This window comes from Halictus rubicundus, chromosome 5 (assembly GCF_050948215.1).
Source record: "Halictus rubicundus isolate RS-2024b chromosome 5, iyHalRubi1_principal, whole genome shotgun sequence".
NCBI classification, from domain to species: domain Eukaryota; kingdom Metazoa; phylum Arthropoda; class Insecta; order Hymenoptera; family Halictidae; genus Halictus; species Halictus rubicundus.
In genome coordinates, this window is record NC_135153.1 from 5,151,837 (window position 1) to 5,164,352 (window position 12,516).

At 39.4% G+C, this 12,516-nt stretch overlaps 1 protein-coding gene across 1 annotated transcript in view; it reads right to left on the minus strand.

The window, feature by feature from the left end:
- The window catches only part of Chinmo (Chronologically inappropriate morphogenesis), a 123,557-nt gene that overhangs the window by 52,280 nt on the left and 58,761 nt on the right, over positions 1-12,516 (minus strand). Inside the window, exons 3-4 of the mRNA XM_076787660.1 lie at positions 6,096-6,316; positions 4,062-4,450 (exon numbers count right to left, since the gene is read on the minus strand). Of these exons, the coding sequence (XP_076643775.1) occupies positions 4,062-4,450; positions 6,096-6,316 (610 nt within the window). The remainder of the gene's footprint in view (positions 1-4,061; positions 4,451-6,095; positions 6,317-12,516) is intronic.

Sequence of the window (12,516 nt, forward strand, 5' to 3'; positions counted from 1 at the left end):
TATCATTCCCAAAAGAGATCGCATGATAGCCAACCAAGAGCAGCAAGACAATATCAAAGAATAGCTGAGTCGCGGGAAATAATAGGACAGCCATTGCGTACACGAAAATGGCGACGGACCTCTTAACCCTTAAGTGGCACAATGTTTACTCGTATTCGGATCAAGTATCATGTCCAGACCTTTCTGAAATTCTTTATAAATGATCCAAGATACCTTTAATTATATAATTTAAGACCAAATGTTTCAAATGTTCGAAAGGAGTTAAAGAAACTTGATATTTGCAATTATCGTACAATAATGTAGTTAGCGTAGTTTGTTGGGGTGTCATCAGTGATCCCAATATAACCAGTTAAGGGTTAAACAGAACGTAAGGGGTGGATCGAACTGACGCGGATCACTTTTCTATCACACGACAGCCACAGAATGCTAGGTGTCGCGTGATTGTTGCAGGAATGTGATGTAGGCTACAAAACTAATATGAAACTGAGCCACTTGTAACAAATTAAATATGAATACTTCGATTTGGATTGGTTTTTATGTGTAACTGTGTTTCTTTCGAGTAACACTTTAACCGAGCGACCCTTCAATCGTGAACATTTAGGGAAACGCAACGTAAGAAAAACGATGTTGATATAAAAAAAAAATTTTATCACAATCAACGTAAATATGGTACATTATACACTAATGTGGACGTTACGATACAATAAAGTGAAAGAATTATTTGTCGAGTTAAGAAGTAAATAACAAATTTTCGACAGGTGACAGCTAGGCTGCGGATTATTATGAAAAAGAAAAATTTTCTAAGCTCTTTACGACACACAGAAATTAGACCAAAGTGAATTTTGTCTTCTAACTATTTTAATTCGTTGAAAACAGTGTAATAATTAGACTGCAGATCTTTATGCATTTATGGGTTCTGAACATTTTCAAAAAATACTAGAGTATAAAATTTGACAGTGTTTAATGCGATTTTTATTTATTTCAGACCTGCAAATACTTCTACCACTGAAAATAAGATTTTATTTGATTCCACTTTCTTAAAATTAGTCTATAAAAATTGCAAATTGCACAAAAATCCGCAATCTAGTAATAATGCTCTTAGATTCTTCTAATGTATTCACAGTTTTGTATTTAATCATTAATTTTTGTTATAAATAGACGGTTTTTATGCATTTATGACAAAAATGAGTAATATAAAATAGTAAAAGTATTAAAAGAATTTAAACATACTTCTATATTATTTTCAATCTACTAAACATATTAAGAATGAGAATAAATTTCTCTTTCATTCCAATTTGTGCAATTCATTCTGACAAATTCTATTTTGCATAAAGATCCGCTATCTACTAATCATATTGAATAGCCTTTCAGCCACGGTGGGACTGAGGGCGTAGCAGTACTCCTAGAACAGTAATATCTCGATATACCGGGTGTCCCATTTGAAGTGAACCACTCGAATACCTCTGAAATTATTAATGATATTATCTAGCTCAATACCATTTGTTTAAAAACACCCAAAGAAGTACAAAGCGCTTATGTGTTCTAACCAGCATTCTAATTTCGTGGACACGAAAATTGAAAATTAAAATTGAAATACAGTAGAACCTCCTTCATACGAAGCAATCAATGCTAAATCTTACATAAATTCTTAATCGAGCCTCTATTATACAAACTGCAGCCCAGCGTATTATTAGTTACACGTTTTGAAGTATGTAGGACCAATGTCGCCAGATTAAGACTTATGTCTCCACTCTAATTTCCCCTTCTACGACGCTATCCCTCCACGTTTCCGCCATGGCCTGGTCACGTGACGCGTTTCGTCTCTGTCGTGCACTTAGTCCATATACATATACATATAGACCCGGCATAGGTATAGTATGTGTATAAAAAATCCGAGGATCCAGTGAAGCAAACAGATCTCTGAATTTGTGACGTCACAAGATAATTTCTAAGATAATTTCAAAATGGCTGACACAGCAGACCGACGCCGTACACGCTGCCACGCCATTACACATTGTCGATCACAAGAAATAGAAACTAAATTGAATGTTATTTCTTCCCTTAATGATTTTAATAGAGGAGAAATCATACATCAACAATCGTGAATTTCATCTACTCAATTTTGCTATAAATGCATAAAGATCCACAACCTAATAATAACTAATCACAAGCGAGGTAGATGTAAATTACGTAAAAATAGCAGTACTACTTTAAAATGTTGTAAATGTGATCGATTTATATGTAAAAAACAATAACGAAATTTATTAATCTTCAGAATTAAATATCAATTCCTACAATAGTTAATACATAATACAATTATTACTTCATACTTCATTGTAACACCTTAATAAAACATATAGAATAAACATTTGTATCTTAAATATGCTTCATATATTGATTATTTCATGATAAATTACAAAATTCTTTGAAATTATCCTGTCACCCCTCCCCTCCTTCTCCACCCATAAGCCAAGCGTAGGCACTGTGAGCATAGCTTATACATCTTTGGAAGCTGTGACGTCACAAATTCAATTATCTTTTCTTCAAGGAAAATTATCTGTGCCGTGTCTATAGATTTATATGGTCTAAGGTCGTGCATGTATCACAATGTCACGTGACTAACCCGGACTGGCAGAGAGAGGGTACATTTTTCCCCTCGATTCGTGCTCCCTCCCCTCATCTGGCGACACTGCAAAGAACATCTGTGACTGACCATGCACCAATTTTAACAAAGGAGAAAATGCGGACTGTTACGAACAGTCGCATAACATTTACATATATGCGAAAACATGAAACTTCTATGATCCGAACGTCGACCTCTGTTATTGGAAGAAATAAGTACCGGAGGTGGGAGTAGTTAGTGAGTCTCTGTTATCCGAACTCGTCGGTTAACCGAACGACCTTGTACCCCGACGAGTTCGGATAAACGAGGTTATACTGTACTTGTTGCGCGTGTAGTTCCGGCAGCCCGGTCGAGTGGGCTGTTGCCGCGGTGGTTTCCTCCCATAAGCGCGCGTTCTAAACATAAACGAGATCCTACTGTATCACCTGAACCAATGGTTTTAGCATATAAGATGGTTAATCATTTTTTATGGGGAATTAAAAATTACATGGTTCCGTTAAAAGAATTGAAAGTGACCTTCATATGCCCTCTTCTCCTCCGCGTACAAAAAAAAAAACCATTAACTAAGAATAATGTCTTCCTTAAAACCGTACAACTTTTGTTTGAAACATTTTTCAATATCGTATTAACAATTTCATGAATATTCGGTTCACTTCAAATGGGGCACTCTCTACACCTACAGTATCTTAAAACAGTTCTCTGATTGCGTTATAAGAGAGCCTACTGTACATACATTTATATTACGAACAACAAAAAATAATTATTATTTTTATTTGTATTTTTGCATATGGAGGGGGATAAACATATAGATTGACCCCAAAGCTAGAAAACTGGAGAGTGAAACTCTCACGAGTTGCTCTCGACAGTGTCCTTCGCGAGTGGACACTTTGGATGGCCCTTATTTATTCTTGACGAAACTTATTTCCAAAATTTTTTTACGCCACCCCCAGGATTGTTCCAATTGGAAAAAAACTATCTAAACATTAAAATAATTCGAATATCTTTTAAATTATTGAGTGTATCGAAAAATATGTTAGACAAAACCTATAGATCTGGTCAGGCTGCGTCTTTTATGTGGTATTACTTTTTTTCGTAAAACGAACGGCTTTGCCATAATATGTTATCAAGGTAAGATATATTTTTACCAAATCAGACCCGACAGTCTAAATATCTCGAAAAAGAAGACACGACTGACTTCGCTTTCATATACACCGGCAGGTAATAACAATTAACGAATTAATAGGTTGTCCTATCTTTTTGTCCCGGGGAACCGTAGGCCTGAAATGTTGAGGGGCAACAGTGCCCGAGATGCTTATCGACTCGACGGCCCTGCACGGAATGTGGGCCGCGACTCGGTCGTCGTTCGAACGTGTAGGAAGGCCGTGCCGTTTTCGTTCCACGCGGCAGTCCTTCGCGACAGTAAGGTAAAAGGGCTTACCTCATCAGCCTTTTCGGCGGGCTTTCGTAATAGTGAGAGGTAGAGTAGAGGCTGGGCACGGGATAGGCCGGGGCGGGCGACGGTGCCGGTGTGGGGGTCCTCTTCATGGTGTTCCTGACCATGGTTGCTTCACCCGCTTCGCTCAAATCGCTCACCTCGCCGACGCCGCCGCCGCCGATGCCACTGCCGATGCCGCCGCCCACGCTGCCACCGACGCTGCCACCGACGCTGCCAGCCACGTTGCTGTTCACGCTGCCGCTGACACCACCGCCGTTCTCGCTACCACCGCCACCGCCGCCACCCCCGGTGTCCGTCGACGCATTATTATTTTCCGCCGCGTGCCTTTGCGCCACCGCCAGCTTCTCGTGCTCGATCGACAGACCCTTCACCTGCGGACCAAACGCAGCGTGTCGATTTAGAAATCGTTGCACAACGACAAACGAAAGTCCAATCCCCGAAGGTGACTGCCGAAGGTCTAACAGAGATACGACCCGTGTTACACGCGACTCACCGATTGCAGTATTATGTAAACCGGTGAGAAACCACGGGTCGAGTCATCGATAACTAGACTGCGGGCTTTATGCGTTTATCACGAAAATGGGTGGGTGAAGTTTCAAAACGGTAAAAGGATTAAGAGAATCCAAGGACATCTAACTGTTATTCTTAGTTTATTGAAGTTAATGCAGCAAGACAGAAATATCTGCATGCTCCTTGCGTCTTAGAAGTGATTAAGACAATTTGCTTTTTGCATAAAGATCCACAGTCTATTGATAACTGATAGAGGTATGCGAGAACCCGAACATGTCGGGTGTCCGAAGATTTCGGGATTCTCGAATATATGTATCGGGATTCCTAAGAATAATCCCGAAAATTGTCGAGAATTCTGATTCATTCGAGAACCCGAACGTGCTCGAGAATCCCGAAATTTTGGAGAACCCGTTCCGATCCCGAATAAAATTCTCGACCCGTCCCGACCCGAGATTTTCGAGTACCCGTTCCGATCCTGAATAAAAATTCTCGACCCGACTTTTTCCAGAACCCGTTCCGATCCCGAATAAAATTCTCGACCCGTCCGGACCCGACGTTTTCGAGAACCCTCGAGAACCCGTTCCGATCCCGAATAAAATTCTCGACTCGTCCCGACCCAACATTTTTGAGAACCCGTTCCGATCCCGAATAAAAATTTTTGACCCGTCCCGACCCGAGATCTTCGAGAACCCATTCCGATCCCGAATAAAAATTCTCGACCCGTCCCGACCCGACATTTTCGAGTTGGCGCCCACCTCTAATAATTGACCATAAATTTTTCACAGTTAACCCCCATCTAATACGGTATTCTGAAACCACCGCTTCGACATGACGCGGTAAAATGGCGACGGTTCTCCTATAACGCGATTTCCATGCATACCAGTACCGCTCGGTTAAATTTAACTGAAATCTGCACGACGAAGTTCACACAATTCACTTGTCTCGGGTTGACTGTGTTCGTAAACCCCGATTTTGAAAAATGAGAATGAATTAATTTTTTCTATTCATTCCACCCAACATTTTCAAACTCGTACGACATTGTATGAAATACATGCAACGCCGAAATCTCATTGTCACGGATACTCGTGCACTCGTAGACCAATTTATTAGAAAAGCAGAAATTAAGGGTTTCGTCGAAACAGAAAAATAAATTTTCAGTTTCTTCGGATCTAACGTGACAAATACGAATCCGTAGTCCGCTGATCAGAGTTCGCATAAAACGTGCGTGAACCAAAAAGAAAACCGGAACGCTGCAATAGCGCACTGAACATTGTATCTCTACTGCAGACAATTCAAATTAAAATGCGAAAGATCGCGGCTCGAATGAGAATGCGCGTCGGTCCCGTTCCCGGTTGGTCGTTTGAAACAGGAACTCATGACCATAAATCGTGGACAGAAATAAAGTATCCGCGTTGAACGGGCAACGCATGGCATCGGTTTCTGCCTCCGAACACGCGTGACTGCTATGTAGGGCAATTATTTAAGTAGTAGGAATATGTCGCATACTTGGAGGCATTCGGCCGCTTTGAGGAAAGAGCTGAGGGATTCCTGGGACACGTGTACTTCCCCACGGTACATGAATTCGAGAAGGGACGCCATATTGTGAGCGCTCGTCCCGTCGAGAATAACGATCAGTCCCGCGGGAGAAGGAGGCATTCCTTCGAAGAGCTCTTGAAAATGTTTGCTGCATGCTGCGAGGATTAACCTGTGTGCCTTGAACGTTACTCCTGAAACATAGGCGAAAATCGTGGCTCGTTAGCTGCGTCGTTCAAATACGAAAAACAAGGCCGACTCACTCGGAACGTTCCATAGTAGGTTGTTGCGCATGAAATGTCCAATTGTTAAGGGCCTTCGTAGATTCGCGATAAGGTAGAGTGACTACATTACCGTCAAAAAATGGTTTTACGTGCCTCAAGTTTTCGTCCTTATGTAAGAATATTTTGTCGCTGGTAAAGGGCTCATTCGAAAGAGGAAGGTTCAATCTAGTGCACGCTGGTCATGAGCTGATGGGATTATGCAGATATTTGGTAATATAAGCGATAGAAGTAGGCCAAAAATTGACGATGTGCATGCCGTGGAATGCAAGCATTTTTATGCCATTGGATGAGTTTTCCGGATGAAATCGAGAGCAGCGCGCACTAGCAAATATCTCCAGCTACAAATTGAGCTATATTTTGTCTTGATTCTCTGCGAAATAAAGCCAAAAACTTGAAGCACGTTTCAAGACCAAGACGGATGTTAAGTCTGTGGCTGAAGACTGTGAATGAAAATTATTAATTAAAAAGGCACGTGACTATCCCGGGCCCTTAGAGATATCATTAACACTAAACCTGCCACGGTCGGTCAAATTGACCTTTTCAAACTTCTGCGTGCAATTTCGTACGTACAACACGATCACATCGCTATTTATCTTTACGAATTTTCTTAAAGTATGTATACAATGTATTTTTCAGTATTTACTTCTCGTTTTACTTTCTTTTCCAAGAAATATTTGTAGCCTGCCCTGCCTACCGCGGCCGGTCAATTTGACCGCAAGAGATAATATGGTATTTAAATAGCTCTTTTAAACCTAAACAATCAGTATAAAAGAAAGGCTATTCTCAATGTGGCATGGCCAACTCAAAATGAATGAGCCGCCTTATTGAATGAGACGCTATCAAGTTACGCACGTTTAATCAAACCGCAAAGGTGGTTGTAAAACAGTACAATTTTGTAAATCGAGGAGAGAGCATCGCTGTATTTTTTATATAATTGAAATTATATAAAAATAAATTTGTATCGTTATTTAACGGAAGTTGTTCATCTACTAATTCATTCAGCAACAAATTGACTATTACCTACGTTTAATTATATTAACAATAACTGTTTTTAAGGACCGGTTATTTTGACCGCGTACATTAAACGTAGGTTAGTTTCCTAAACTGGACCACCATTGGACCACAGTTTTTAAATTGGACCGGTACGATTTTTTTTTTCTTATAGATAAAAATATCTCATCGTGGAAATTATGGAAAATGATTTGCCAAATATATCTTTAGATAATTCGATTTCCTCAGCAATTTTTACGTAAATGATTATCAGACTTATTTTATATTTTTTAAAATTATTTTATATATTTCTACATACAAAAGCAATCTCTCGAAATATCTAAAGTGATTCAACAAATGAAAACGGAGATGATAATCTTACAAACGATGAATATGAACGACCAAAAAATTCAGTTGCCCTCCGTAGTACATTAAAAAAAACTCGTAATTAGTTGACAAATTTTTTTATTGTAATGGTGATAATCTGGATCAGTTTTATTTAGAACAAAAAGTTGCGTTTGTTTAACGTCACTGTTAAAAATCGAACATTTCATATGTGAAAACCGTATTAAAAATAATAATAATAATATATTTGTTTTACAAAAAGATAAATATATGCGTAATATATGTGTATTTTGTTCATGTTAAAAATAATCAAATATGATCTGAAAGAACAGAGCACTGCACGTAACGTGCGTGCTCGAACTACTTCCTGAAAACAGCAAGAAACTAGTCCGGAGCTTGTAAAAACCAGTCCCAGTTTTACCGTAATTAAATTACCCGAGAATGGGGCGGTAACCGGTAATTAAGGGCTGAACGTATCCCGTCCCCCGCAACTATTACGAATAACAGTACCAACACCGAAGAACAAGCTAATACGAAAAGTGGAGACGAGAGCCGATTATTCGGTGGAATCGTGCGGGGCCGGGTGTTTTCCACGAAACGATCGACTTTCCGTGGACGCGTGTTTCTATTTCGGATCCCCGGTTCCTCTTTTTTTCTTTCTTTTTTCTCACGGCTTTCATCGGTCCCGAGGGACCGCGGGAATTTTGGCGTGCAAAGGAAGTGGTGACCGTCGAACCCTTTTTTTCCCACTTGTTCTCCGTTTCCCTCTCCGGGAGAGCATAAAGAACCCGAGCATGCCAGCTTGACGTCGATGCCCTTTCTTGCAGCCCGTTGGATATCTAGGTCATCTTCGGACACGGTCTTCCGTAATCTACGATTCACGTGCGCGAGTGTAACGCGCGCGTAATACGATATCGTGCGCGCGTTCTACGCACAGGCTGCGAGACGCGCCTACCAAATTTCCAATATTTCCTTCCTTGTTATTACCCGAGAAAAACGTGACTGTGAGCCGGGGCAAGGAACACAATTACTCTGGGGATACCAATTACAGTGTCTTAATTATACTTATTTTTAAAGCATAATAAATATTTAAAAAGAGATATGTAACATATATTAACTAATTTTAATGACAAAAATTTATTATCTCTTTTTTAATATTTGTTATACTTTAAAAATAAGTATAATTAATATAGGCACAGTAACTGTCACCCCCACAGTAATTGGGTCCCTTATCCTATTTGGTTTACGTGAGTTTTGCCGGTGATGATTTTGTAATTTTTAAAGTCCTAAATGTCCATTCCTAAAAGTTTTCTAATAAATCCTTTAATGGCAGTAGCATTCTGAATCGCGAACCAACAATTCGCTTCCAGCAAGGTAATTTAATAATTTCGTTTGAGATTATTATGTAAAAGATTATTTTTAAGCTTCCTTTTGGTTCAGTACAACTATTGAAAATACTATTAATGAAGGCTATCCTAATCCTATTAATCCTAATAATAAACCTATAATCTAATCCTATTAATTAAGGCTTCCGGGGGGTAAACTGTTGAGTTTCTGACAAAAATAATTTTTACATTTTCATTTCTTATGTTGTTGCAGAGTATTTAATAATTAAAGTTCGTCGAGTTCACATTTTCTATTATTATCCGAGTTAATAATTGCTTTCAACTTAATTATTCTCACTGTTACTGTCAGTTCACGTTCATTCGATAATTAGCTGACGCTTATGGTATAAGTTATTTATTACTCAATCCGATGATTTATCGACCCAATATATTCGTGTTTCCTTTAATCGCAATTTAAAAATTGTTAACAAAGTGGGGAAAAATTCGCGAACTTTAGCGTACGCAAGAGCACAGTAAACACTAAGTGATGTCGCAGTTGCTATAGCACTACGCGCCTCACCAAGCGTTCAAGTCTCCGGCATAATTCGCAATCCAGTTGCTCGACGAGCACATTGCGTCACTGTACAGTGAACTTACTGTACAGTTTAAATAGTTAAAAGTTAATAGTTAAAATACTCCACTGTCGTAAATTCAAATCGTTCAGTGTCAATTTAAAATGGAGTGTAAAAACGCACATTCTGCTTACATTTGATTTTTTATTTCCATCAAGGCAAAAATCTGTTGAGGCTCACAAAGAGGTATGTGAAGTTTATGGTGTTGAATGCTTAACGGAACACACGTGTCAGCATTTTTCTTTTAAATTCCATTCTGAAGATTTTTTACTTGAAAGTGACCAACGTTCTGGTCGACTAACTGAAGTTGGTGATAATCAATTGAGAAAACCATAATTGAATCCGATCGTCATATAACTGTGTGAGAGATGCAGAGAGGTTAAATGTATCATACACAACAATTGAAAATCATTTAGAATGTTTTGGACTCGTTAAGAAGCTCGATATTTGGGTTCCACACTAATTGATAGAAATTCACTTAACACAACGCATCAACATGTGCGATATGCATCTCAAACGCAATGAAATCGACTCTTTTTTTAAGCGGATCATCACTGGTGATGAAAAATGGGTTGTTTACAATAACACCAATCGACAACGACCATGGCCCAACCACATTGAAAGCTGAATTGCATCAAAACAAGATCATGCTGTCAATTTACTGGTTACAAGGAACCAAACCATTAATTCAGATGTTCACTGTCAACAATTAATGAAACTGGAAGAAGCAATCAAAGAAAAACGAACAGAATTGGCAAATCGCAAAGGAATCGCGTTCCACCATGATAACGCTATGCCACTCACATCTTTGGTAACTTGTAAAAAATTATTGGGGCTTCGTTGGGAAGTGATGTCACATCCACCATATAGCCCGTACCTTGTACCATCAGATTACCATTTATTTTGAATTTTGCAAAACTCTTTGAATGGTAAAACTGTCACTAAAGATGATGAGCTGAAATCGCATTTGTTCAATTTTTTGTTGATAACGATCAGAAGTTCTATGAGCCCGGAATCAAGAAGTTACCAGAAAGATGGCAAAAGATCATCGAGCAAAATGGAAAATATTTTATTGATTGAAGTTCACTATTTGTACAAAAAAATTGGGTTCTATTTCACCTTATGGGCCAAGACTCCGTAGATTCGCGATAAGGTAGAGTGAACACGTTACCGGCAAAATTAGGCGAAAAATGGTTTCACCTGCCACAACTTTTCGTCCTTATAGGGTACGGGACCCAATTACTGTGGGGGTACCAATTACTATGCCTATATTAATTACACTTATTTTTAAAGCATACACGTTAACATCTACGTTATATATCTGTGTTTTCATATTCACTATGCTTTTGTAATTGGTACCCCCGCAGTAATTGGGTCCCTTACCCTACGAGAATATTTTTCGCTGGGAAAGAGTTCATTCGAAAGAGGATGGTTGAAGCATGCAGCGCAGCGCGCGCTGGTCACGAACTGACGAGATTATGCAGATATTTGCATGCCACGTGATCCAAGGATTTTTATGCCATTTGGATGAGTTTTCTGGATGAAATCGAGAGTAGCGCGCGCTAGAAAATATCTCGAGCTACAAATTGAGCTACATTTTGTCTTGATTCTCTGCGAAATAAAGCCAAAAACTTGAAGCACATTACTGGCGTCAGAATTCATGATATCGACAATACACAGCAAAAAATGTGACAAGTTTAGTCACAGACTTAAGACCTGTCGGATCAACGATCAAGACGGATCTTAAGTCCGTGTCTGAAGGCTGTGAACGGAAATTATACAGCAGTTACCGACCTGCTGACTCTGCAAAAGACACGTGACTACCCTTGGCCCTTACGAAACCGAAATTACTTTCTTGCCAACCTAATAGAAATTTTATGCTGAGATACTTTTTTCGGATCCACCGTACACACGTTAATGATGCAAACGGGTTTAAGAAACGCTGATCTAAGGTACGTAACGCTGTAGATCGTAAATAAGGGAAGGGGTATGATGTAATTCGGAGGAAACAGTCTATCGTGTTACTGAAACACCGGGCGAACTCCTCGGAAGCCTTGTCGCCGGGCTGCTATGCACGAACTGAGGAAGATGCGAGGAGACGCAACAACACGATATCCTCCGAATAAGGAAATCAAGCAGCAAAAAAAAAAAGGACACCCGGAGGAGAGGAGCGCCCAGCCAGGTGGCCGAAACCACCTGCCTTTCGGAATGGCTCGCCTAACTAAAGCGTATCGTGTTCTTCGAGGCTCCTTGATATTCCGAAGATTCGTAGAAAAAAGGAAACTGGTAACCCTTTCATGGAGGCGGCCTCCACGTGTACGCAAATGAAGCTTCCTTATCCGAACCTAATGGCCGGACAACTGCAACGTGCATAAGAGAACGCGCGTCCAACAGGACATCCTTGTTTCCATGCAACGATAATTAATTAACCCTGTGGTCTATAACAACAAAATTTCGGACTGTTCCTTGACCGGGTACCCATCCACCAATGACCATTGTTCAACACATATAAGTGAAATATCAAGTCCGATCCAGCCCCACTTAAATTTATGCTAATTATTATTTAATGTGTAACTAGTAATAACTCGTGGATTTAAATGAAATTTTATTATTTCATGTTTCTATTTACTATTTTGACAGAGATGAATATTAGATATAAATCTGGATAATATTAAATATAATTGAACCATGGCATTTTTAAAGTACAGTTTGAAGGTCCGCTTTAAATCCTTTCTCTTTCTATCCGAAACAAGTGCATGTTGTATTCCCTGAATTAACGAACAATTTTGACAACACACTGGAGGATCTTATCTTAGTA